The sequence below is a fragment of the Ixodes scapularis genome, unplaced genomic scaffold, assembly GCF_016920785.2.
Source record: "Ixodes scapularis isolate PalLabHiFi unplaced genomic scaffold, ASM1692078v2 PGA_scaffold2__306_contigs__length_199485367, whole genome shotgun sequence".
Classification (NCBI taxonomy): Eukaryota; Metazoa; Arthropoda; class Arachnida; order Ixodida; family Ixodidae; genus Ixodes; species Ixodes scapularis.
Window position 1 is genome coordinate 57,234,475 of NW_024609857.1, and position 27,391 is coordinate 57,261,865.

A 27,391-nucleotide genomic window follows, 5' to 3' on the forward strand; every position below is an offset into this window, starting at 1 on the left:
AATACGACATGCAATTACTCACCCATTACACAAAAAATAGTCCTATAAATACGGAACAGAAAATGTTTAAACCATTAGCAATGCCGATATTATTTATGTATGATGGTTTCCCGATTCTCCGAAATTCGAAGTTTAATTTTTCTGTGTACGCGTTGTTCGTTTTTTTTTTTTGTTTTTTTTATTAATCTTTAATAAAAATAAATATTATCCGGACAAAAATCTGCCCCAAATTCGTAAAAACCGACCTTTAAATGATATTTCTTCAGCTGGATTGGGCATTTGCGCCCTTTCCATTGGTAATACAATTTGGCTTGCAACAAAACTTGTTAAATGCAATGATTTTAGAAACTTCATTATTACAACTACAAAAAAAACTAAAATTTTTGATGTAGTTTCTGGAAATCTCGTTTTTTCCGCCATCTTGTACATATCTTGCACTGTCAGTACTTGGTCAGACATATTGGGAGAAAGGGTGCGAGAGAGCGTAGCTTCAGCTGCGTTAGCGAGGCGCTTCTGACCACCATGACGGACAGACGTCACGTGCAAGACGTGTATTGCACCGCTCCACCCTGTGGCTGCGTGGGGTGGAGTGCTGAGATAGGGCCTTTGGCTGCTCATCTCCTCCCCCCTCCCCCCCTTCCCCTTTCTATGATCATATATTTCACTCCTATAAAAGCACAACCTCGCCTTCCTCTAAATTTCCAAACTGAAAACAAGAACAGTGGCTTTTGCCATGATCCAAAAGCACCCGTTATCCTGGAAAAAGGCTTAACGAGTGCAACGGTAAACCCCTTTTGTCGCTAGTCCGAGATTTGAAAGGAAACTGGAGGGATGCCTGTCCTCGGGACCACACGCCCTTTGCTCTGCCCAAGCTTATTCGTAGTATTGTTTCTTCGTTACTTTTTTTTGCTAATATGATATTGAAAATTTCTGGTTTTTCCGATAAATACTAGTTAACAAATATTTTACCGTGGAGTGTGTCTTTTTCAACGGATTTTATCGGATTTATTAAAAAAACGCGGTACCCTACTTTTAACCTATGCAGGGTACGACTGCGCGACCCAAGGCAGCCATGTTGTCTCATTTTAATTTGGTGAACAACGCCAACTTGATCGGCCGTATGTTTGGACTCCATGAGCAAGTACGATGCATTTCTCATTATAGGAATGTCATGCTCTTAATGTGAGCACCTGTCAAAAGCACGACCTGTCTAGTGTACAACATGTCCTCCGTCTTCAGAACGATTCGATCTGCCTCACCGTTCCCCTGGTCCACTGCTACGGATGTGTGGGAGGTTCGCTGACAGCAGCCATGTTCGGGGCCACCCTTGTGATGCCGTCACCAAGCTTCAAAGCAAAGGCCGCTCTTGAGGCAATCGCAGAGCAACGGTAACACGCTTTGATTATGACCAAAATGTAGCCCCATCTTTTTAGACATTGCGTTGCCTTTTTTGCGCGACAATTAGGCTTGATGTATCTGCGGTGTGAGCTGCCGGCACACGTAGGTACAAAGAATGTCTGTCTTTCACGTGACTTTTTTTCTATGACTTCCAAGTCGCAGCACAAACTCTCGAGGTAGTGAATTAAAAACCCTGCCAACTTCGTTTGAGACTATAGACGAGACGGAAACCAAAATGCTTTCACTGCAATGTAAAAATGTTTTCTGCATTAAAAAAAAATCTGGTAGTCGAAGAAACGGTACGAAATGTGGACGTGGCAACGCTGCCACCGTGTCGTGTGCCTCTACAGGCTATACTCCGGCGTTGAGCGCAGCGAACGCAGCGTAGCGCAGAATGTGCGCCTTTCATTGGCCGGCGAGCAGGTACTCAATATCTGCAACTAGTCAGCATCTGTGTGCTCTGCGCTACGCCGCGTTTGCTATCTTCAACGTCGGAGTATAGCAGGTCCTTAAGACTGAGGCTGGACTAAGCGCCCGCTGCGTTCCTCCTAAAACTTTAGTCCCGCATATGACGGTTTGATCGATAAACCGAAATACAGCGGCAATTTTTCGTCAGTAAACCATGCACCGTTCCCGAAATCTAACGTCGCGTGACTATAAACGCTTCTTTAAGGGCGCCGCCATCATGAGAATTACTCCGCCGACAATGGCATCTAGCGGCTTGACTCACTGTTCAATTGGTCGGACATCCAGCTCCGATTTCTCTTCAATGACTGGTCGTTTCGGAGGCGTGGAAGCGGTCGGCGGAGAGTAGAGAGCCTCGTTACCGGTGCCACGGCTTCGCTCAAAATCGTATTTTTTTAAATGCTTTTCGCAGACACAGACATTCACTAAGTATGGGCGGGCGGTCACAAGTTCTAAATCATAGAAACCAAATCTCGTTTCGCCAAGGCTTCTTTTAAAATTAGCTACTCGAGTGATGCTCCATCAAAGGCTTGTGGCAGCTATAGTTGAAGGGGGAACTAAGCATTTAATACGAGAGTAACTCCAGTGGGAGCAACAAAATCTCCAAGGGACGAACTGCTCGAGTTACCCCTTCTGAATAGAGGGCACTAGGGCCCTGAAAAGAAACGACAGCAATTAATCCCTTAACGCACCGTTTTTTTCTTCTTTTTTTTTCTTTTTTGCGAGTGTGGGTGGGCAACGGAGTGTGTATGGGGGAAACTTTGCTCGATCTGGATATGGATGTATCGTTGGACATTGACAGTGAATATAACTGACTAATGACAGACCATCACCTCGCCTCTTCGAATGGACGAGGACGAAGACGGTGGAGTGCTTTGATTTAGTTGCCACAAAGAAATAATACATTAGCAGTTTAATGTAGTCTATGCAGGTAAACTTTCGGCATTTGATAGCTTCATCTTGAATGGTGACACGTGGACCTTTTCATACCCTTCACATGCCATAGTGCAATAGCAAATGTTTCTTCGATAGCATAATGGGTGCACCGGCACCGGGTTGGAATCGGTCCGCTTGTCTTAGACGAAGTTGTCGTGAACATTTACGCGACGATGAGTCTGATGCAAAGTCCTCGCTATATAAGCTCGCAATCGACTGACTCGATAAATAAGAATCCTTGGGGAACATGTGAAGCTAAATTACGTTGCAGCCACACTCGCCCTGCAGCACCTTGTGCTTATCACACACCTCCCGCGATTGTTCTTATGCTTATTAAAATTAAAATTAAAAATAAACACTCGGAACAAACTTACGCACGACGTGTGTCTCTAAGGCTCTTCGCCCACACCCTTGGTGGTTGCATACCTTGTGTCAGCGGGCAGTACAAAAATACAGCGGGTCGAAAGTTCATCAGTGGCGAGCTTGTATAACGTTGTGCGAAAAAGGTCTAGTGTGTCCAGACCCGTGGTGTTTGTTGAAGACAGCACGCTTGTTAATATGATGTGTGACTGCAATCCTTCTCCATTTTCTCGAATGTGTCATCTTTGTTGCAGGTGCACGTTTATCTATGGAACGCCCACAATGTACATAGACATGATTAAGGAGCAACAAGAAGGGAAGTACGACGTTTCGTCTGTTCGGAAAGGTACGACAGTTCCATTTCTAAATTTATAACCAATGAAGAGCTCTATACTCCAACTTCACCAAGTACCGCTATCGTTTGATCGTGCAGCGGGCGCCCATGATGAAGGGCAACTCCCATTCATTTTGTTTTCTTCTCAATTTCGTGGTTATGGCAGCATTTCTGAATTCCGACCTATAAATGTGGTAGTATATAGTTTTGTTATATATCTTCCTTATATTTATAATTTATTTACCGCATTTAAATAGTTTGGTGGGTCACGGAGTATTAAAGTAAGGGAAGTACTGGCCAACGTTATTATATCAACTCAGTAACGACTGCCCAAGGCGCCGCTTCTTCGTTCAGTACACTATACCCCCCCCCCCCCCCCCCCCTCAAGTTCCGTCTTCCGTCGCTGGACTCCACCGTTTCTCGTGGGAACGGCCGCTATGGTAACTACAGTTGCGCAGGTTTTATCACAGCGTCTAGATGGCCCTTCACCGTAGCATCTTCCAGGCGTCTCCGAAGAATACAGTTTTGAAATTCAGCCTCTATAGGTGGCGCTTCTTCAAACAGCGGGTGACGGGCTCGAGGGGGAGAGGTGGGAGGGGAGTACCTTTTTCCACGGGAGTGCCACACAGTATTACCACATAGCGTTACAAACTGAAGGGACATGTGTCTAAACGTAGGGACTTCTCGCAATATTTTGGCTCGCTAGGGACGTACGGACGCCCCGTTATTTTTACTGGAAAATGTAAAACCATTTACAGTTACTCGATTTTTTTTCCTCATCGCAGTTACTGCGGCGCGCTTTTACATCCAGATCGGTAGACATATTCCTGATTTTCTAGACGGTATCGTCAAATTTGTTATCACGTTCCTATCAAAACTCTCACGAAGTCGTGTTACTACACTCTAAACTAGAGAGCTGAAAATATACGGTGCTTGGAGCGCGTCTCCGAGTGGTCTGTTTAGCACCCTATACCACCCCATGCATCGAAAGTGGTTCTGAAAAGTGGCAAAAAATGACGTCACAAAAGTCAGAGTGTCACGTTGCCAGACGTTGCAATCCTGGCGGTGGGCCGTAGAAATACCGGCGAAAAACCCGAGCGAACGCCAGTGTCGCTGTCGTCGCGACGTCCCAACTCCTGGCTGCCGAAGCTTTCGTGGAGCTGTCACGCTGGAAAAGTGACCTGCCGCAGAACGGGCGTCGGTCACATACCCCACCGTTGCTGTGACGCCGCCAGGATCGCGGCCGGCGCCAGCGTGACACTTGAATGACATCATCGGGCGGATATCGAGGTACCACTCGTTTGGACAGGGTAAACACACAGGTCGCGAGATGCGTTCCAGGCACCATACTGAAACCGAATCGTCTTCTACGCAAGCGTATTGCTTGAGACGCGGTCTAAGAAAAAAAGAGACCATTGTGGCATCGCATGTCAGATGGACACCTGGCGCAACTTGCAAACGGAAATATCGGAGTCAACCGCGCTGCCGTTTGTGTATTACTTTTTCTACCTTTTTCGTGTTAGGCCTATAAAAACAAAAAGCCGCCGGTCTGCTTTCTTCGTGACGTCTGCGCTGAGCTAGAGTGCACCCGAAGTTTGATAGTTTATAGATAATACCCGTACCTGCATTATTTTTGTTTCCAGTTACTTAGGATTTTTTTTTTTTTTTTTACGTACGTACGAAAGCTAGAACTTGCGAGCACTTAACAACTTCTTATAAAAAAAAAGTGATTTACAGGTACTGGGAACTCGTTGAGATGGGTTCAGGAGCAGAACTATTCTAAACGCAGAACAATTGGAACACAAAATAATAATAGTAATCAAGCATAATACGTAGTCATACAATAATCATACGAAAGTAAATCCAAAATCCGACTGTACATGAAAACAATCTAAAGAAAAACAATAAAATAGACCAATTTGTATATTATATATAATTCATTGAATACTACGCCTGCGATCAACGATTAACACTTTAAATAAAAGTGTGGCTGGATGAGAGTATGACCATACGACACACTACCAAAAGGATGGGTAATCAAGCCCTAACGCTCACGAAAATTGAAGGCAAGAAAACCTTTTTTTTTTTCTTTTTCATATCGCACTTTTTGGAAATACATTGCACAGCCTTGGCTTTGCTAGAATTAATATCATCGTTTATAAAAGTGGAAAATCTTCAAATCCATGTTTTAGAAAAGGCATAATTATGCATCGATATTTCAAGGGCGGTAGATTGGAACTCGTACGTGAACTTCATTTCAACTTACCTCGTCGTGCATTGCCATAGCAAAAAGCCAAGACCGATTTCTAATTCTTAAACGTACCTCGAAAGTCCTTGGAAAGTTGAAGTTGTGGCTGAACGATTACACATGAACGAAACAAATAAGGAAAAGATAAGGATCCGTCGCCGATGTAGTATGTTTATTTTATTTTTTCATAACTTCTCTCGTTTATTTTAAGTAGTCGCTAAAATTGTTGTTGATTTGGCATTTTTCCGCTCAGTGGATTAGCATACAAGTTATTAAAATGAGAAAATTAATCCATATTCTGCATGCGCTGTTAGAAAACAAGAATGGAATGATTCCATAACCAAGAAGTCGCGCGTCTGAAACTTGGGCGTTGTTGCTTTCATGATCCAAGATTTTTTTCGTTATTTTTTTTTTTATTATTAGTAGGGATTTATGCAGAGCTGGCGGTAATGTAATTACTGTAATGAAATTACAGTAATTTAATTACTTGTTCCAGTAATTAGTAATGTAATTCATTACTTTTTGTAGCAGGTAATTTAGTAATGTAATGAATTACTCCAGCGACGGTAACTGTAATTAAATTACCTAATTACTTTTTCGCACCAGGCATATTTTTGTGTCCACAATACACAAGAGCGCTTTTCTTTTTATTTAACTTTTTCTTTTTCCTCTACACCTTTCCAAAAAACGCTCTTCGGCCGCCGCTATGTTGCTGATGCTAATGCGGCTGGTGCGACTCTCGCGCCCGCTATCAGCTAGACATTTTCTGCCACTCTCTTGAACTGTGAAAACCCGCTCAGCGCGATTCTCTACCTATGTTTCGCGGTTTTGCATTCGACGTTTTCTGGCCCCTCTTGAAAGTTTCCGCTTACTTTTTCTGATGCATGCTGCGTACCCTCTCTGTGTTATCTTCCACTGTGAGAAATAGGGCTGGTAAGTGCTTGCCATTCGAGCTTTTCTGTTTGACATTCTAGGGAAACGAAGGAGGGGAAGTAGGTCGAACTAAGGCCCCTGGTGGAACGACCTCGACGCGATTTTGCGAACAATGACAATTGTTCTCCCCCCACCCAGAGATAATCCTCGTAGGATCCTCAGTCATCTCCGAAAATAGTTGTCCGGGTTGGGGTGGGAAACGGTTCAGTCGCGTGCGTTCCCCAGTCCATCGGTAAACATGCAAAAAAAAAAAATGGGTTGTGTGTGTGTTTATACAGCCTAGAACTTGGTCTGCCTCACAGGGGCGACGAGTCTCCCAGCTGTAGATCAGAAATTTAGCCAGTGCGGTACAGCCGCTAGCCTGGGGTCTTTAACGTGCATTACGTATAGTGATACACGACCGCATGCCGGCACGATGCTCATCCAGATCGAAACGGGCAGGGGTGGGCCTCGAACCCAGGATCCCTGGGTTCTGCAGCGCGAGCTTTCGCTCCACGTGCTCCGAGCTGGTGTGCGCTAGACCACTCGGCCACCGATCCCCCCGGTAAACATGCAACAGAGAGTTCTAGCTGTGTGCCATGAACTGTGTAAATAATGTAAATAAAGTTATCTGTAAAAGGAAGTTATCAATAGCTCCTTTATATTTAAAAGTATACGAAAGTAATGCAAAAGTAATTTGTAATGGTAATTAATTATTTTCTGGCTGTGGTAATTTGTAATGTAATTTAATTACATTTCAGCAATTTTCAGCAAAGTAATTAGTAATGTAATTTAATTACAGAATATGAGTAATTTGGCCAGCTCTGGATTTATGTGTGGTCTGGGTTGGCAAACGTAGGGACATGCAGGGTTTTTCGGGGGTGGCTGTAGGAATTTTCGTAAAACACAATTAGAAACGCTGGTTGGAGTTGGATCCAATAACGTTGGCACTGGCTTAGGGTTATGACATCAAACCACTTTGCTGGTAGCGCTCATTTTTCTTTATTTTTTGGTCTGGGGCACACAAAAAAACATCTATCAGTAAAAGCTCTTATCATTGACGGTGCTGCGAGATAATTTTTGTTATAGGCTATTATTTATACTTTCCCTGTGAGCGCGTGCCGTCAGCATCTGAGCAAGCTCATACGCGAGCCCGTTCAACATCTTGTGCCGCAGTGCGCCGCGTTTCCTGTTGTGCGCGACACAACGTTGGTGCTGTCACCGTGATTACCATCGAGTCATCCGCCGTTTTCGCCGTGCATGGTAGGACGCCTGACGCCGATGCGTCGTTTTCGACTTTTGAACCGGGAGCGACAATTAACGAGTCCTCACCCTCTTTGTGGTTTTATGGTCGATGACGTTTAAGTAAAGATTGTTTTGTGTTTGTAACCGATGTGGGATTTGTCAAGTTTACCCCTGAAAGTCCTCATTGAGGTAGATATCCACTCCGTAGTCCGCTTTTTACGCGGCTACGGCCGGGTCCGTCCACTGACTGCCTTATTGGGGCACCGATGGACGAGAGACAACACCAACACAGTGAATCTGTTTTCGACGTGTTTATTGACTCACATGCCAACACGCTTCGCTCTTTGACAGGAAATGTCTGGGCACTGGCTCAATTGCCAGTATCAACCGGTCGGTTTCCCGCACTGCCGCAATAGGCAGATTCACGGGAAGTCGGAGGCCCACAAAGAATAACCGAGCTCCGTAGAGCCAGTGCCTCCGCCGATGAGAAATGAGAGCCCCCGGCCCTCCTCGGGAGCAGCTTTTGTAGCCTCGGAGATATGGACGCGCCCGGGGAGGCCGGTAGTAGTCGCGTCCACTATCACTCTGAAGGGTGCGCCGGCGGCACTTCACCCTACCTGGGCGAGGGAGAGCCGTCCCCTTCGGGAGAATACAGCCTAGGTTCCTCGTATCCGGCTAGCCGCCGCCATTGGTGACGACTTGCGTGGCCTGCTTGATGCGAAGTCTAGATAGGGATATAGTTAACCCCATGGCACCCACACTGAAGAGAAAGCGCTCAGGGGCGACCCTCTTTGCCACCGAGGACGCCACCCTTCAGCAGCCAGCATTTTCCATGATCACCTGGTTCACCAAACATGAATAACCCTTTTGACGAACTTACACAAACCGGGCGAGATCTGGTGAAAGAGTAAAGGTCCTTTAATGGCAAATCATCAAAGAAAGCTCAACCACCTGCATGCTCAGCTCACGAAAAATGCCTAAAGGAAAAAAAAAACGATTTCGAGTTACCTCAACTTGAGTAGTTTTGACCACGCAGCACTATTCGAATCCCCTTGTCACAATACAAAAATATGTAAATGCCTATCAACATTGACTATTGTAGTGAACTTGCTGCTGAGCGCGTTCCTCCTGCAGCATACGTTTCGCACTTCCGTATTCCTTATCGTCGGCAAGAACGAGTAAAAATGAACACCAGCATAACGAAATCATGCCACGTACAGTAATGGGAATGTGTAAATGTTTACCTCAACAGGTATCATGGGTGGAGCTTCATGTCCTCAAGAAGTGGTGAATAACGCAATGACAACATTCAACATGCAACAGTTCCAAGTAAGTTTGCGCGTATATCTACGCGGACACCGTCAGTCAACTTTTTGTTTCTTCAAGTTACTACGACGCTAAACACGGCTGAGACAACATTTCAGACTCTCTATGGTACCACGGAGACGAGTCCGACTGTGACCTGTACAGACCGTGCTGAATCGACGGAGCAGTGGATCGAAACAGGGGGAAAGCCCCTGGATCACACAGAGGTCAGTGGACGTGGTCTTCATGGTGGACATTGGGGACTTTGAACAAACCGTTACCGCGTTCCTCGTGCCGCACCACCGGAGCCTTCGAAGCATGCTTTTAAGCGCGCGCCCCGCAGTCATAGTATCGCCCGACGTGCGCTTAAAGGCATACTTCAATGGCACCGGTGCTACAGTACCAGGAACACGGTAACGGTTGGCTAAAAGTCCCTATAGGGGACTTATAGCAATCAGTTTCCTTGTTCTACTGTCTTTTGCTAAAAAGTTCGCATTCATATACATTTGGTTACTTCACTTAACTTTTCCGTAATCATCTGCGACAATATGTTTACGATGCTATGATAAACAAATAACTTTTTTATAGAGCGCAGCTCTTAGGCGCCCGTTTCCGGCTTGAGCGGTGTCACCGTCGGCGTAACCGCTCGTTCCATTATAAAACGTTCCCATAATGACGTCACACGTGACGACACGTGTAACGTCACGAGGGTCTCGAGTGACATCACGTATGACGTCACCCTCGTGAGTCACACGGAGCCTAAATTAAACGAAAATATTTCCCCGCTAAATTTAGCGAAAAATTCTCCGCTAAATTTAGCGGGAAAATTTCCCCGCTAAATTTTGCGAAAAACAATTTACCCGCGAAAGTTAGCAGACAAAATTTTCGCCCTAAATTTGGTGAAAAAAATTCACTGCTAAATTTAACGGAAAAAGTTTCCCGCTAAATTTAGCAGAAAAATATTCCCTATAAATATAGCGGAAAAATTCCCCCGCTTAATTTAACGGAAAAAATTCTCCGCTTAATCTTGTTAAAAATTTACCCGTTAAATTTACTGGAAAATTTTCCCCACTAAATTTGCTAAAGAATTTCCCGCTACATTTAGCGGGAAAATTTTTTCCGCCAATTTTAGCGGACAAATTTTCCCACCAAATTTAGTGGACAAATTGTTTCGCTACATTTAGCGGGAAATTTAGCGAAAATTTCCCGCTAAATGGGAGGGGAGCAGAGGAGGAGGAGGTCAGGTGGGAGGAGGGGCGTACCCTCCCCTCCGTTCTCTCCCCTCCTCCTCCACAAGAGCTGCGCCCTAATTCGGCATTACAGATAATTGTAAACATCTTTCATTTTTTGTTTATTATCTTAGTGATGATACTATGGTGATATTCCCCCAAGAATGTCGCGCTACTGATCGCGTCATTTCTGTGGCGTAGCCACACCAATCGGCCTAAGTAATTTTTTTTTAAATATATCTTTCCACTGAAGATTCAGCATATTAGTTCTGGAACTGACACGATCGATCGTCAGGCATGAAATATCTGACATCGTGATTTTTCCTTCCAATGATACACGTTATTGTTTTTGGACTTGTCACGTTTCAACCAAACCCGCACGACCACTGTAAAGTCAAGAAAAGCTTTACGGAAGACATGAAAGTTTATCAATGTTCAGACTCTCTTTTGACAATACGTGAATGGATGAAAATGTACTCTCCCGAGAAAATCGGCGTAAACTTGAATAAAAACGCGGACTCGCAGTTTAAAACAATGTCTTAACGCGGCAGACGTTCATGTCTTGGGGAAACATAATCTACAGTGCGAAGACACTTGTAGTATAAGTGAGTCGATATATCTGCGTCGATGTCGACTCACAGTGTCTCAAATTAGACGATCGGTCGGAGGAAAGCTCTATGGGATCAAGTTAGGTCATGAGGCAACTTGGCGCTTCTTGGACTTTTTGAATAAAGAGTTATAAAACACGCTACGTGTGTCTGTGTCTTATACAAATCTGCAGAGTCTAATGAAAAGACTCAATGCAGAGTAAAGAACATGGTCACATAAACTTTTAATTTTTGTTTCTTTTCAAAATTACCTGCCCTAGCCCCAATAAGAGAGGAATCGTAGCCTCTTCATTTTCACAAAGTAGTGGAGATTAGGCGCACGTTCTTTTCTCAAAATCTTCTCGATGGTCCAGGCCTTGTTTTTCGGGGATGGAAACACGTTGCAACAATGTGACCAGCGTCATGTGATATCTGGATCGCTGCGCGGTAATGTCTTATAAAAATATTCTTTATCCTAACTGGATTCGAAGTTAGAGAGTCTAGATTACTAGGCGATGATGATACCAACTGAGACAGGAGTTATACATATTAAGTGAAGAGAGCATTTCATATGATCGCTTTCGCGCGCACACAATCTAAATCTGGGGCTTTTAGGCGCATGACTTGTCAGCTCCGTCCATAGATGGCGCACGTCTTTGATTCTAAACGTCATTGTTTATAGGGTATGAGCTACATCTGGCGGCGTGTGTGAGTGATGTTGTGTCATTTCATGCTGAAAAGTTCGTATTCCTAAGGCGTGCTCGTCCGTATTTTCGCGCGCAATTCAAGTCCGGGCTTTGTGCGTGTGAGCTGCCGATTTCCGTTTGTAGATGGCGCGCACCTGAATCCCTTAGATGGCGTGAACTTTTAGCATTATCTTTAATCGCGTGACATGTCTCGATGATTTTAGCGTCAACTCTCGCGCGTTAGCGTCATCTCTCTGCTAAGGAAAGAAATGGCACGGAGCGTGGACCGCATCTATGCGATAACGACAAGACAGATATGGTGGTTCATTTTCTTTTATTTTCGTTTGCTCTACGCTACAAAAAAAAAACCATTGGAAGCACTTTACAAAAAAAAATGTACAACACAAGATGTTTTCAAAACACATCAGAGAAAAAAAAAGTTTTAAAAATGACATCTCGCGAGCAACGCGATACAGTTCAAAATATTTACAAGGCATGCGATGAGAAGAGAGATCGCTTCCGTACACTATCAGACCATACAGAATGCACATGAACATAAGACATTTTCGATACCATCACTTAGACTGAAATGAGAAAAAAAAAATCACGTCACGAAGCTGTACATCACCTTGCCTCTCCTTAGGTAGAGCGTGTCAAAAGTCTCCAATGTTCAAAAGGAAGAGTTCCAACGTCGCCATCGTAAGTTTGAAATAATCGTGGGCTCTAATTTTCGAGACGCGGTGTGATCTCAATACAAAGTCCATCGTGTTTACATTTTACCGGTATTGTTCGCGGGATCCATTTTCGCGAATTGAAGGCTATTTGCGACAATTCGCGAAACAAAATAGGTCGTCGCATATTAAGTCGTTGACAGTAAACGAGGTTCTCCATGGTCGAAGAATATCGCGCGATGCGAGACCGTCCAGTCTAAACATGTCTGGAAATGTCTCGACAGCCCGAAATGTGATCGTCTCTTTTTGTCTTTTTCATGTGTAATTCAATACTCTGTTTTGAGGCTAGCGTCACTCACTTTTTTTTCTCTCTCGTTTTTTTTTTCTTTTTAGAAATAAAGATTAGTTACGCACTTGCTTATTTCACAACGAGTCGTCATTTTCTTGTAAGTGTTTTGATATAAAGGTCCGAGTGAATCGTCGCCTCTTTACTGATTTCGCTCCAAAAGAAAAGGTAATGCTAGAATAAGCTTTGGAGGCCCGATGTATACTAATGTGTTTATTTTCAGACAACCACGTCACCTCGAGCCACCGTCACCCCCTCCGGTCAACTTAGAATTGACTGGATCCTGAACAAGCTGTCTTCACTGCAATCGTCGTCATCATCTGAGTTGCTGAGCATTGGCTCCATCCCGTGCAACGTCAAGCTACCAGTGCTGGAGGTGAGTCGAGTGGATACGCGCCACAGGCCATTCATGTATCTGTGTTACTCTCCAGTTGGAGAACGGGGTGATAAAAGTATGTTTACCGAAGCCATTCGCCGAACTGACCAAGAAAGACATCATAGCCTTCTTGCACATCAAGGTGAGCAGACTAAACGCCTAGCGTTCTCCTCGCTAATAGGATTTCGTGTTTCGATATCTGAAAAGGTCCCCTACACGATTCGGATCATCTAGCCACTTCGTCACCTGTTCGTCGGATATCTGCAAATATCGTCTAGCCAGCTCATCCCCATCATGGTTACCTGTCACCTGTGCTCTCCCGACGACCGACAACATTATTCTAATGCAGAATCGCTACAAGTTCACTTAGCCTTGGTTCACAATGTGACTCCCTCGCCATGCATTCCGTTTTACGAAAGAGTGTGTGCTCTTCATAATTATGTGGCTCAGTATGAGTTACACTTACACCAAAGAGGCACAGAGGCGTGCGACGTGCCAACATTTTTTAGGCATCATACAAAGCATATGTCAAACGTGCTCAGATATTTTGTTCTGCCTCTGCGTTTTTTTGTAACACTCACTGTCGAGCTCGGACGTCTCTTTCCTGATGACGAGATTGATGTGACTGTGCACTTTTTCATAGTCAGGTTCAAACCGAATTTTTAGACGGTAATTTCTGAAGTTCGATTCAACGAGTCTGCACTGAAATAGCTGCCCGGTTGGAACATTGTCAGGAACAAGGCTCGGGATTCTTTCTTGTCGGAATCAAAGTTTGTACTATTAGTTTGGGACGATTCCGTCCTCCGACCGTCGGTTGCGGAACTTTTTCTCTGCCGAAGCCACTTGCCTCAAAGCAATGCCTCGTTAATGTCAGTGAACGTCTTCACGAATATGAACGGGACATATGCTTCGGGTTTGCGGTGCTCGCCGTTCTGTATCCTGCGAACAGGACTTACAGAGGAAGAGAATCCTCGTATCATGAACATATGTGCAAGTATGTGTTTCCGAAAACGTTCCCTGTGGCTTTTCCACAGAATGTGGAGGCCTTTGAGCGGAACAATTGTGTTTCACTGAACATGTTTGGTTATGACAGTGAGAAAAACTTTGTCTACCCAATGCAGGTAATTGACATCGAGTTGGAGCAGCATGTCGATCTCCTCCTTGTTGAGAACCACTTTGTGGGCATTACGAACTTTGCGAGACTTTTTTCAAATGCCAACATCCTACGCTTTCGTTGTAAAAGGTGTCTGACTGCGTCTAAGAGGCAAGAAACCCTATCTGACCATCTTTCAATGTGTGGGGATGGTTTGGGAAGCCGGGCAAAACCGTCTTCCCAAACAAGGGTGACGAACTGTACTTTCGGAGCAAGCATGTCATGGAAGAGTTTCTTTTTTATTGCTTTAACGGCTTTGAAGCGATTCTGCAACCGACTCATTCGACGGGAAATGTTTACGAGAATCGCGTCCCCAGTTCTTTCTGCCTTCTCGTCATCCGCTCAAAAAACTCGTCCATTGTTGAGGAATACCTCTATCGTGGACCCGACTGCGTAGAAAGATTCATTTTGATTCTCAACTTTCTAGCGAAGAAAATACCCCGATTGATTAGGTCGAGTGAAGTGCCTCTTGAAATGACTCGAGAAAACGAGGATTTCCACGCGGAGTCTTCCCGCTGTGGCATTTGCTACAAAAGCTTTAGCAAGAAAATAAAAACTCGCGACCACGACCATATGATCGGAGAGTATAGGCGGGCACTTTGCTCCCAGTGTAACCTGAATCATCGAATCAACAAACATACCGTTCCACTCATAGCGGATAACCATTCTTACGACCTTAGTTTCTTTCTAGGAAAACCTAATTTGTTCGAGCCCAAGGATATTAACGTACTCGGAAGCTCATGCCAGAATTTTAAACTGTTAGAGATAGGTAACCTTCGTGTATTGACAGCCTCGCATTTCTTAATGCAAGCCTGGAGACGCTTGTGCAAAATCTCCATTCTAAGGGCACAGAGCATTTTTGTTGTCTACGGCAGTCCCTTCCCGAGCACGTCGACCTCCTTGTCCGCAAAGGAGTGTTTTGTTAAAATTTCATCACAAGCTTTGAGAGTTATGAGGGGCAAAGCCTTCCGCTAATAGAGTCCTTTTTTAACAAGTTGACTGGGAGCGGAGTGTGTGAAGAGGACTACAAACATGCACAGGTCGTTTTCGATACCTTTACTTTGAAGAACCTTGAAGAATACAGCGACCTTTAACTAAAGACGGATTTTCTCCTCCTGGCCGATGTTTTCCAGAACTTTATACGGTGGACTCTTGAAGCGTACGAAATTGAGGCTTTACATTTCGTGTCATTACCATCCCTAAGCTTGTCGTGTGCGCTGAAACAGTCGAAAGTTAGACTGCAGCTAATTGACGATCCTGACACCTATCTTATGATAGAACAGGGTATTCGCGGAGGGATTACCCAATGCCTGACCCGCCATGCTCTCGCAAATGTTCCGGGAACGGATACGTTTAACCCGCTGGAGGAGCCGTCTTAGGTTTTGGATTTGGACGTAAACGGGCTGTATGCGTCGACAATAAGAAAAGCTCTGCCAGTGTCGGACTTTGAGTGAATGACGGAAGACGAGATTGCCTGCCTGAACATTGATGAGGTTCCAGATGACGCACCGATGGAATACATTCTCGAGGTAGACCTCATGCAGCTATCCTCACGACTTGCACGATAGTCATTCTGACTTTCCCTTGGCCCCGGTGAAACAAAGCGTTCCCTACGAGTGGTCATCCAACTATCAAAAAAGTCTGATTGACAAGTTTAAAATGCCCAAAGAGGAATCTACTAAGAAGCTGTTGCTGACACTTCACGACAAAACGAAATACGTTTTGCATTACCGGAGTTTGAAACTGTACACCCAATTAGGACTAGAGGTGACCAAGATTCACTGAGTCCTCAAATTCTCGCAACGAGCGTTCTTGAAGGAGTTTATTGATTTTAACCACCAGCTGAGATGCAAGCAACCAACTCCTTCCAGAAGAATCTTTCCAAACTGTTCATGAACAGCATATATGGCAAAACGATCAAAAATGCGCGCAAACATGGACACATTAAACTGTGCGTTAAAGAGGGTGACATACTGGGAATGCTTCAGAAGCCGAACCTGACGCAGTTTCGAGCACTTAGCTCGCAGGTTGTAATTTTCCAGTTTGTTCCGCGAGTGATCAAACTCAAGCAACCACTCTACGCATTGTTCTCTATTCTTGAGATTACAAAAACAGTAATGTACGACTTCTTTTATAATCAACTTCGTCGTGCGATCCTTTTAGCGAGAGCTCATTACTGCGACGCGGATTCGTTCTTCCTAAACCTTCACGGATCAGATATAGACGACAAACTGCTCCATCTCCGAGACGCATGCCTGGATACATCTGGATATCCAGAGAGTCACAAAATCTTTTCAACCATAAACAAAATGAAGCTTGGCGTGTTAAAAAACGAATATCTGTCTACCCACTTACAGGCTTTTTGTTGCTTAAAACCAAAGCTATACAGCTTAAAAACAAGCAGCAACATATGTTGCGTAAGAACCAAGGGAGTAAAAAAATGTGAGTCCCGCAAGTTGACCTACGAGTTGTACACGCACGCTCTTGATACGAAAACTTTGCATAGATTGACGCAGCACTTAATTGCTCGAAACCTTAACGAGAACAAAAGCCTCTCGGTCGAGAAGATTGCTTTGAATCCGTTTGACGACAAGCGATACATTTGCAACGACGGGATTACGACCTTTCCTTTTAGCCATAAGAACGTTTTCGGAAGCGAGTGATCTCTTTCCTAATTACAAGACCTGGCCCTGTAAATATCTTGGACAGTATCGTCTTGCTCGCGAGATGTCATTTCCCAACCTTTTTGCCGCCGGTGTGTCTTGAAACTTCTTGTGTTGTACATTTTTCTGTAAAGTGTTTCAAATGGTTTCATTGTTTCGTAGAGCAAACGAAAATAAAAGAAAATGAACCACCATATCCGTGTTGTCTTTATCGCATAGGTGCGGCCCACGCTCTGTGCCATTTTTATTCCTAGCAGACAGATGACGCTAAAATTAGTGAGAGATGATGTGTGCACGAGAGTTGACGCTAAAATTATCGAGAGGTGTCACGCGACTAAAGATAATGCTAAAAGTTCACGGCGTATAAGGGATTCAGGTCCGGGCCATCTACGAACGGAAATCTGCAACTCACACGCACAAAGCCCGGACTTGAATTGCCCGCGAAAGTACGGACCAGCACGCCCCAGGAATACAAACTTTTCGGCATCAGATGACACAACATCACTCACACACGCCGCCAGATGTAGCTCATACCCTAAAAACAAAGACGCCTAGCATCAAAAACGTGCGCCATCTATGAACGGAGTTGACAACTCATGCGCCTAAAAGCCACAGATTTAAATTGTGAACGCGCGAAAGCGATCGTATGAAATTCTATCTTCACTTAATATGTAGAACTCCTGCCTCAGTTGGTGTCATCATCACCTAGTAATCTCGACTCTCTGACTTCGAATCCGGTTAGAATAACGAATATTTTTATAAGACATTACCGCGCAGCGATCCAAATATCACATGACGCTGGTCACATCATTGCAACGTGTTTCCAACCCCCCCAAAACCAGGCCTGGATCATCGAGAAGATTTTGAGAAAACAACGTGCGCCTAATCTCCACTACCTTGTGAAAATGAAGAGGCTACGATTCCTCTCTTATTGGGGCTAGGGCAGGTAATTTTGAAAAGAAACAAAAATTAAAAGTTTATGTGACCATGTTCTTTACACTGCATTGAGTCTTTTCATTAGACTCTGCAGATTTGTATAAGACACAGACACACGTAGCGCGTTTTATAACTCTTTATTCAAAAAGTCCATCAAGCGCCAAGTTGCCTCATGACCTAACTTGATCCCATAGGGCTTTCCTCCGACCGATCGTCTAATTTGAGACACACTGAGTGGACATCGATGCCGTTATATCGACTCACTTATTTTACAAGTGTCTTCGCATTGTAGATTATGTTTCCCCAAGACATGAACGTCTGCCTCGTTAACTTAAGACATTGTTTTAGGTTGCGAGTCTGCGTTTGTTATTCAAGTTTACGCCGATTTTCTCTGGAGAGTACATTTTCATCCATTCACGTGTTGTCAAAAGAGGGTCTGAACATTGATATACTTTCATGTCTAACGTAAAGCTTGTCTCGACTTTGCAGTGGTCGTACCAGTTTGGTTGAGACATGACAAGTCCAAAGACAATAACGTGTATCATTGTAAGGAAAAATCACGATGTCAGATATTTCATGCCTGACGATCGATCGTGTGACTTCCATAACTAATATGCTGAATCTTCAGTGGAAAGATACATTAAAAAAAAAAAAAGACTTAGGCTGATTGGTGTGGCTACGCCTCACAAATGACGCGATTAGTCGCGCGACATTCTTGGGGGGGAATATCACCATATGCATTGGACATGGCGCCATCCGCACAAGGTACCGGGTCGATTCCAATTTACCGCAGAACCCTTTTTTTTCGCAAATACAACATTTACCGCGCATCGATTCGAATCTTAAATGACATTCATCACGTGACCGCTGGACGCTTTGCGAGCGCGTTGTTTTCTAGCAGCTTAGTCTCGAACCCAGTCGCATGTCTACAGGTTTTCCCGCTCATTTTAATCCAAGTGACGACCAATTTAATCCCGGGGTCACTCAATTTAATCCAAGCGCCATACAATTTAATCCAAGCGCCAAACAATTTAATCCCGAGGTCAGTGAATTTATCCACAATATACTGTGTTCAGTGGTCGTGTTTCGCTTACACATTTGGTAACTTAGAACAATTGTTTATACAATTAGAATTTCTGGGGGCAATTGATAATTTGATTAGTAATGTGATTACTTTGAGTTACTAGTCCTACTATTGACGAGGCTTATTTGATGTGTTGGTTACCCTTTGTAGAGCGCAGCTCTTAGGCACCCGTTTCCGGATTGAACGGCGTCGGCGTCGGCGTAACCACGCGGTGCATGATGGGTAAATTCCCCAGCTAAATTTAGCGGAAAACTTTCCCCGCTACATCTAGCGGAAGGTTTACCCTTCTAAATCTAGCGGAAAATACTCCCCACTAAATTTAGCGGAAAATTTTCCCCGCTGAATCCAGCGGAAACGTTTCTCCACTATATCTAGCGGAAAGTTTTCCCCGCTAAATCTACCGGAAAATTTCCCCCGCTTTATTTAGCGGAAAACTTTTCCCACTATATCTAGCGGAAAATTTTCCCAGCTCGATTAGGCGGAAAATTTGCCCTGCTATGTCTAGCGGAAAAATTTTCCCCGCTAAATCTAGCAGAAAATTTTCTCGCTCAGTTTAGCGGAAAATTTTCCCCGCTAAGTCTAGCGGAAAGTTTTCCCAGTTAGATTCAGCGGAAAAATTTCACCGCTAAATCTAGCGGAAAAGTTACCCAGCTAGATTAAGCGAAAAATTTTCCCCGCTAAATGTAGTGGAATATTTTCCCCGCTAAATTTAGCGCGAAATTTTTCCCACTGAATCTAGGGAAAATTTTCACAGCTAGATTTAGCGGAAAGTTTGGGCCGCTAAATTTAGCGAAAAATTTTCCCAGCTATATTTAGCGGAAAATTTGGCCCGCTATAATTAGCGGCAAGTTTCCCCCGCTATATCTAGCTGAAAATCTTCCCAGCTAGATTTAGCGGAAAATATGCCCCGCTATGTCTAGCGGAAAATTTTCTCGCTCAATTTAGCGGAAAACTTTCCCCGCTAAATCTAACGAAAATTTTCCCCAGTTAGATTTAACGGGAAATTTTCCCCGCTAAATCTAGACGAAAATTTTACCCGCTAATTCTAGGGAAAAATTTCCCAGCTAGATTCACCTGAAAGTTTTGCCCGCTAAATCTAGCGGAAAATTTTCTCAGCTAGAGTTAGCGGGAAATTTGACCCGCTTTGCCTAGTTGAAAATTTCCCCCCGCTAAATCTAGCAGAATATTTTACCCGCTAAATTTAGCGGAAATGTTTCCAGCTAGATTAAGCAGGCTATCTTCCCCGCTAAATCTAGCAAAAAAATTTTCCCCACTGAATTTAGCACAAATTTTTCCCCGCTAAATAAAGCGGAAAATTTTCCCAGCTAGATTTAGCGGAAAGTTTGGCCCACTAAATCTAGCGGAAAATTTTCCCAGTTAGATTTAGCGAAAAATTTGCACCGCTTGTTCTAGTGGAAATTTTTTCCCGCTAAATCTAGCGGAAAATTTTCTCGCTCGATTTACCCCAAAATTTTTCCCGCTAAATCTAGCGCAAAATTTTCCCAGCTAGATTCAGTGGAAGATTTTCCCCGCTAAATCTAGTGAAAAATTTTCCCATCTAGATTAAGCGGAAAATTTTCCCCGCTGAATATAACAAAAAATTTTTTCCGTTAAATTTAGCGGAAAATTTTCCCAGCTAGATTTAGCGGAAAGTTTGGCCCGCTAAATCCAGAGAAATTTTTCCCAGCTAGATTTAGCGGAAAATTAGCCCTGCTTGATCTAGTGGAAAATTTTCCCATGTAAATCTAGCGGAATATTTTGCCCGCTAATTCTAGCGGAAAATTTTCCCAGCTAGATTAAGCGGATAATCTTCCCCAATAAATCTAGCAGAAAATTTTCCCAGCTAGATTTAGCGGGAAATTTGCCCCGCTTAGTCTAGTGGAGAGTTTTCCCCGCTAAATCTAGCGGAATATTTTCCCCATTAAATTTAGCGGAAAATGTTCCCACCTTGATCGATTTAGGAGAAAATTTGTCCCGCTGAATCTAACTAGGAAATTTTTCCGCTAAATTTAGCGGGGAAAAATTTCCGCTAAATATCGCGGGAAAATTTTTCCGCTAAATATAGCGGGGAATGTTTTCTGCTAGGTTTAGCGGGGAAAATTTTCCGCTAAATCTTGCTGGGAAGATTTTCCGCTAGATTTAGAAGGGGAAACTTAAATTTCCCGCTAAATCTAGCTGGGAAGTTTTTCCGCTAGATTTAACGGGGGATATTTACCGCTAAATCTAGCAGGGAAGATTTTCCGCTAGATTTAGCTCTCCGCTACACTTAGCGGGGCAAATTTCCCGCTAAATCGACCTGGGAAGATTTTCTGCTAGATTTAGCGGGGGAGATTTTCTGCTAGACTTAGCGCGGCAAATTTCCCACTAAATCTGTCTGGGAAGATTTTCCGCTAAATTTAGCGGGGAAAGTTTTCCGCTAGATTTAGCGGGGGGAACTTTCTGCTAGATTTAGAGGGAACATTTTCCGCTAGATAGAGCGGGGAAAATTTTCCGCTAAATATAGCGGGAAAATTTTCACGCTAGATTTAGCGGGGAAACTTTTTGCGCTAATTATGGTAGGGAAAATTTTCCGCTAGATTTAGCGGGAAAGCTCAACGGGGAAAATTTTCAGCTAATTTACCTGGGAAAATTTTCCAATATATATAGCGGGGAATATTTTCTGCTAGATTTAGCTGGGGAAATTTGCCGTTAAATATAGCTGGGAAGATTTTCTACTTGACTTAGCGGGGGAAATTTTCCGCTAGACTTAGCGGGGCAAATTTCCCGCTAAACCTAGCTGGGAATATTTTTCGCTAGATTTAGCGGGGGAAATTTTCCGCTAAATCTAGCTGGGAAGATTTTCTGCTAGATTTAGCTTTCTGCTACACTTAGCGGGGCAAACTTCCCGCTGAATCGACCTGGGAAGATTTTCTGCTAGATTTAGCGGGGGAGATTTTCCGCTAGACTTAGCGGGGCATATTTCCCGCTAAGTCTAGCTGGGAAGATTTTCCGCTAGACTTAGCGCGGCAAATTTCCCACTAAATCTGGCTGGGAAGATTTTCCGCTAAATTTAGCGGGGACAATTTTCCGCTATATCTAGCGGGGCAAATTTTTCGCTAGACTTAGCGGGGCAAATTTTTCGCTAGACTTAGCGGGGCAAATTTCCCGCTAGATTTAGCGGGAAAAATTTCCGCTAGATATAGCGGGGAAAATTTCCCGCTAAATTTAGCTGGGAAACTTCTTTGATAGATTTAGCGGGCAACATTTTCTGCTAGGTTTAGCGGGGAAATTTCCCGCTAAATCTAGCTGGGAAGATTTTCCGCTAGAGTTAGCGGCGGAAATTTTCCGCTATATTAAGCGGGGAACGTTTTTCGCTAGACTTAGTGGGGCGAAGTTTCCGCTAAGTCTAGCTGGAAAATATTTCCGCTAGATTCAGCGGGGAAAATTTTTCGCTAAATATAGCGGGGAAACTTTTCTGCTAGATTTAGCGGGGAAGTTCTTTTTCTAAAATTAGCGGGGGAATTTACCCATCATGCACCGCGTGTTTACGCCGACGGCGACGGCGACGGCGACGCCGCTCAGGTCAGAAACGGGTGCCTAAGAGCTGCCCTCTAAAAAGAGTAACCAATACATCAATCAAGCCTCGTCAACAGTGGGACTACTAACTCAAGGTAATCACATTAGTGATCAAATTATCAATTTCCCCCCCAAAATTCTAATTGTATAAACAATTGTTCTAAGTTACCAAATCTTTAAGTGAAACAGGACCACTGAACACCCAATGAGTGCATATATATATATATATATTGTGGATTAAATTGACTGACCCCGGGATTAAATTGTGTGGCCCTTGGATTAAATTGTATGGCGCTTGGATTAAATTGAATGACCCCGGGATTAAATTGGTCGTCACTTGGATTAAAATGAGCGGGAAATCCCGTAGAAGGCAGCACATATTCGCCAAAAGGGGAATCTCAGCACGGCGAGCGCCCTCTGTCGGATACTCCTGGTGACATCACGTGATACGCCCTAAAATCCATTTATCCCTCCAACGAAATTCAAATCCTATAGCGCCCTCTGTCGAACCGCACAGATGACGCGATTAGTCGCGCGCCTCTTGTGGGAATATTAACAACTGCACTGGACATTGCGCCATCCAGAGGCATGTTTCCTCACTTTCCCGGAATTGGGGAGACATCTTGTGGGAATAACATCAACTGCACTGGACATGGCGCCATCCAGCGGCTTGTTCTCACACTTTCCCACGAGTCAACGCACTTCCCGCGATTGCAGTCATCAACGAAACACGAAATAGTTACTTGCAGGTTTGGCGTATTGGATCGCGCGTCGGGCTACTGAACGAAAGGTCGAAAAAAAAATCTTTTTAAAAGCCTTTTTAAAAGCCTCTTTCCAAGGAATTAAAGTTCGCATTTGTCACGTGACATGACGTCACCGATGTGTGCGTCTAGCAATGGTCGATGATTGGCGATGATCGACTATCGTCTGATGATCGATCATCGGTCGATTCATCGATTATCGAAAAATCTTATATCTAGATAGATAGAGTAATTGGCCGCTCCTAGATAATCGCACGCCCCTACGTCAGCTACGCAGTCAGCCGATTAGGTATCCCAATGGATAGTATCGGTGTCAGAAACTAGATATCAGCATATCGACGTCAGACACCCGATCCCCGATATCGGAAACATATCGATGTCGGAAATACATGTTTAGTATTGATTGGTTATTGGCATATCGGAAACACATGTTATAGTATTGATTGGTTATTGGTTCCATCGTGCCCCATTATATACTACTCGCAGCTCGTGCGCGTCCACAGGTCTCCAAAGCCGGCGGAAGGAGCTTCCGCACCCAGGCCACTTATTTCGAGATGCTAGGCGATAGAACGCCCAGGAACGGCGACCGCACAGGAGAGTGACGGCGTGAGGCAACAATTAGCAACCGAGGTGCTGTGGAGTGGAGGTCAGCGGGCGTACTTGGGCCGCCGGAGAGGCGCGGTGAGGCGGTGTGTACTGGTGGTCCAAGGTGGGTTAATGTTTTGTAATAAGCAATCCGCAGACTTTTGCCGCGAAGCGGAGTAAACAGGGGGGTCGGGGTGGGTTAACACGCTGACCTCCGCCCCTCCGTGATATACACGCCGTTCTGCACTCTGCGGCGCCGGAATTGGAGAAGGGGACGTCGCCGGCGATAAGTAACGCGTTACAGTTACCATTACTTCATCATAGTAACTTAGTTGCTTTCAATATACTTTATTTTATTTTAGCTATGAAGACATTGATGGCAATGCACAATGACTACAATTTATATGTTTACACATGTTTACACAATTTACACATGTATGCCATCTCCTGACGAAGCCGAGCCTCTCGGCGAAACTGTCGAAATACATGCAATAAACTCCTAGCATAGCAACTCCGCAAGTACGGATCTCTGACTTATTATATATATATATATATATATATATATATATATATTCGCCCATGCTTAGCGTTAGTGTTCAGAAATGAAAATTGAAACTCACCCCGAGGGGCTTGCGACGGTTGGAGGACGAGGACTTTCCGGCTGCGTATATTTTTTTTCAGTGTTTGCAGTGAGCAATGGAGTGATCGCCACTATACTCGACAAGGTCAGATGTAGTTCATGGCCGGGCCATAGTAACACCTGCCGTTCGTCACTCATGACAGCGTCTTGTTTGAGTGGTAATGGTTGATCACCATCCAACTATTTTTCGTCTTTCTTCCGACGTTCTCTCTCCAACCGCTTGTGTCAAAAGACCGTTGGCATCAAACAAGGTAAAGAAAGGAGTGAACGAAAAAAAAACAAAAAAAAAAAACACAAAGTCGTCTCGGAATGCGTTCCGCTTTTATTTCTAATTTCTTCTATGCAACGCAGAACAAAAGACTCGACCGTAGTTCACGGGCTCATTGCCCCTGGGAAAGGGCCAGTAGACCAGTAGAAACATCGTCTGTCGTCCCGGTGAGACAGTGTCTACTTTCGGCAACTCGCTTTTCACAAAGAAAACTATCGTTGCGACTGCTGGAGAACCGACGACAGAGGCTCTCTTTCGACGTTAAACAGTTCACCGTGAGGTCTCTACGCGTTGCGTGTTTCCGCGAGGCGGCTCTGTCGCTAGGCTGAAGAGGCCGGAAATGAGGCCGTAAAGGGTGAAGACGGGGACAGAAAGCCACGCACTAGAAGTTTGAAATAAAGCGAATGCTAAATGCGCTTTTCCGCTCGATGAGAAAGTAGAAACACCAGTAGAAAAGCGTCTGCCCTCTGCACCGGCACTTTGCTCCGGCGAAAAAGGGTTCGAGCTCTTGTTTCAGTTTGTCGCGTCTACTGTGGGGCCCAACATCCGCACATGGTCGAACCCGCTCTAGTGTTCACAAAATAGGGTCATTTTTTTCGCGAAATGTATCGGTACCTTTTGCAGAAACGTTTTAGTTACTTTTTCAAAAAAAGTTATTTAAGTTATCGTTACAATTTCTTTAAAGGGGCCCTGCAATCATATTTAAGCGTCTAACTTTTTTGCGGTTTTCACGTCTCTTGGGGTTCGGGCAAGCCAGTGGGCACGGAGAGAGTAACTAAATATCAGTCCGTCATATTTTAACCGGACGACGCGGAAACCTCCTCCACCGACGGGGGCGACCCGCGGTACCGAAAGCGCGCGAAATGTGACGTCTTTGGTCCTGGGCTTACTACTGGTCAGAGCCGCTAAAAGCTTCTTTTTAGTCGAAATACTAAATACAAGTGGCGCAAACCATTTCAATTATGTGTAAAAGTAGTTTTTGTTCAGTATTTTAGATAAGAAAAAGAAACAAATGCAGTTTATAAAGTACGAAAACAAGAAATGACCCGTCGACATACCCGCCACCAAGCGGTGGAAAAGGCGGTGCATACTAGAAAGGAGTAGTGGGATCAGGCGCCGACACGGAAAGGTCCCGGATGTACGCGGCGGCGCTGCGGTCGTTTACGGACTGAAGGATCCGACCGGCTCTGAGCGTTCCGAAGGCCTTCAGCGAGCAGCTTTGTCTTGCGTTTTGGCCGTTTCGCGATATGGCAGCGCGAAGTGGCTCCCATTCAGAACTGATCTTCACCCCGTGTTTGCTGTCGTTTGTTGCCAATGAAGTGTCATGCCGAATTAGTCTTTAATCGCGCAGCAAATGCAATGAGAGCCGCTTTGGCTACCCGCTGTATACAGCCTATCAAGAACACGCTTTAGCGGCGCCCTCTCGCGCCGTCGACACGGAGTGCGGCAGACGTGAGCGCTTGCTTAGCTCACTATCCCTCTTCTAGTTCACGGCCACTCAAGCAACCAAGGACGTCATGAGGGGGTTATTTTTTGCTTGTTTTTGTAATTTTAATTTGCCTATAACTTTTAAAATAAAGCGAAATTCGAGAAAAGAAAAGTTTCATTAAGTTACTATGGTCAGCGTGCTCAGGTTCGGTGCAAATTAAAAACCAGTAAAAAAGTGCCTGCAGGGCACCTTTAAATAAAATGTATCGAGTTACAGGTAAAGGTTACAAGAATAATAATAATAACGAGTTACATTATTGCAACACAAGTATCGCGATACTACCCGAGACTATATAACCAGCCAATCCTGTGCGGCCTCCGTTTCAATGCGACCTATCGCCTAGCCTCTCTAAATATGCACCCCGCCGCCATCTGTCGGCGCTTGTGAGAGGTGTCTCCTAACCAGTTTCCACAACCAGTGGAGCTGTGGCGCCATCACATGTCGACGTTGCGAACTTTGAATAAGTGCGCTCCCAACCAGACCAAGGTCAGCGCATGTACCAGGGCACTAATGCTAACGCATTAAAAAAAGTAGGAGTATTTTCATCATGTTTGTAAAGACTCCATTTTCTGGCTCTGTGGACGCAGGTGAAGATCGTCGATTCGCAAGGCAGGATTGTCCCCGTCAACCAGAGCGGGGAGCTGTGCGCTCGAGGCTACCTCGTGTTCAAGGGATATCTGAAGCAGGACGACAAGACGAGGGAGGTCGTGCGCGACAACTGGTACCACACCGGGTGAGAGCAGTAATAATAGCAGTGACTGAGCTACATATCCTACTATGGTCTGTGACAGATTAAGAGTGCAAAGGCGGCTCCTCCCATCTCTTTCCAGTTTAGCTGAGCGAACGCTGGAGAAAAAGTTGCCTTCTCTCCGCAGTTCGTTCTACTAATGTGAAACGATGCGAGGAGCTTGCCCTGAAAGCTTAACTTGTCACCGACTAGAGTGTCTTTGCTTTCGAATGCCGGAGAAAAGCTCACCGGAGAAAAGCTCACTGGAGATAGGCTCACCGGAGAAAAGCTCTTTGGAGAAAAGCTCACCGCGAAACCGGCAGAGGATGCGGAGAAAAGCTGACCGGCCATTGAGCGTATGCGGAGGAAAGCTCACCGATTTTTTTTTCTTCTTTTTATATGGAGGCTGTTGGATCATGCGTAACATATATC

The 27,391-nt window shown here is 44.6% G+C and overlaps 1 protein-coding gene across 1 annotated transcript; it reads left to right on the forward strand.

Moving 5' to 3' along the window:
* The first annotated feature begins 1,072 nt into the window (after nucleotides 1–1,072).
* Nucleotides 1,073–26,969, forward strand: LOC115325074 (medium-chain acyl-CoA ligase ACSF2, mitochondrial). Its single transcript, XM_042291399.1, has 7 exons — nucleotides 1,073–1,141; nucleotides 1,240–1,388; nucleotides 3,414–3,505; nucleotides 9,151–9,227; nucleotides 12,946–13,098; nucleotides 13,154–13,240; nucleotides 26,820–26,969. The coding sequence occupies exons 1-7, from the start codon at nucleotides 1,073–1,075 to the stop codon at nucleotides 26,967–26,969; spliced, it is 777 nt and encodes a 258-aa protein (XP_042147333.1).
* Nucleotides 26,970–27,391: the final 422 nt, after the last annotated feature.

Excerpts from the sequence above, each read along its gene's own strand:
- LOC115325074 (XM_042291399.1), top strand. The coding sequence starts at position 1,073 with ATGTTGTCTCATTTTAATTTGGTGAACAACGCCAACTTGATCGGCCGT. Across the intron at positions 1,389-3,413 it reads GAGGCAATCGCAGAGCAACG|GTGCACGTTTATCTATGGAA; the intron begins GTAACACGCTTT and ends TCTTTGTTGCAG. Across the intron at positions 9,228-12,945 it reads TCAACATGCAACAGTTCCAA|ACAACCACGTCACCTCGAGC; the intron begins GTAAGTTTGCGC and ends GTTTATTTTCAG.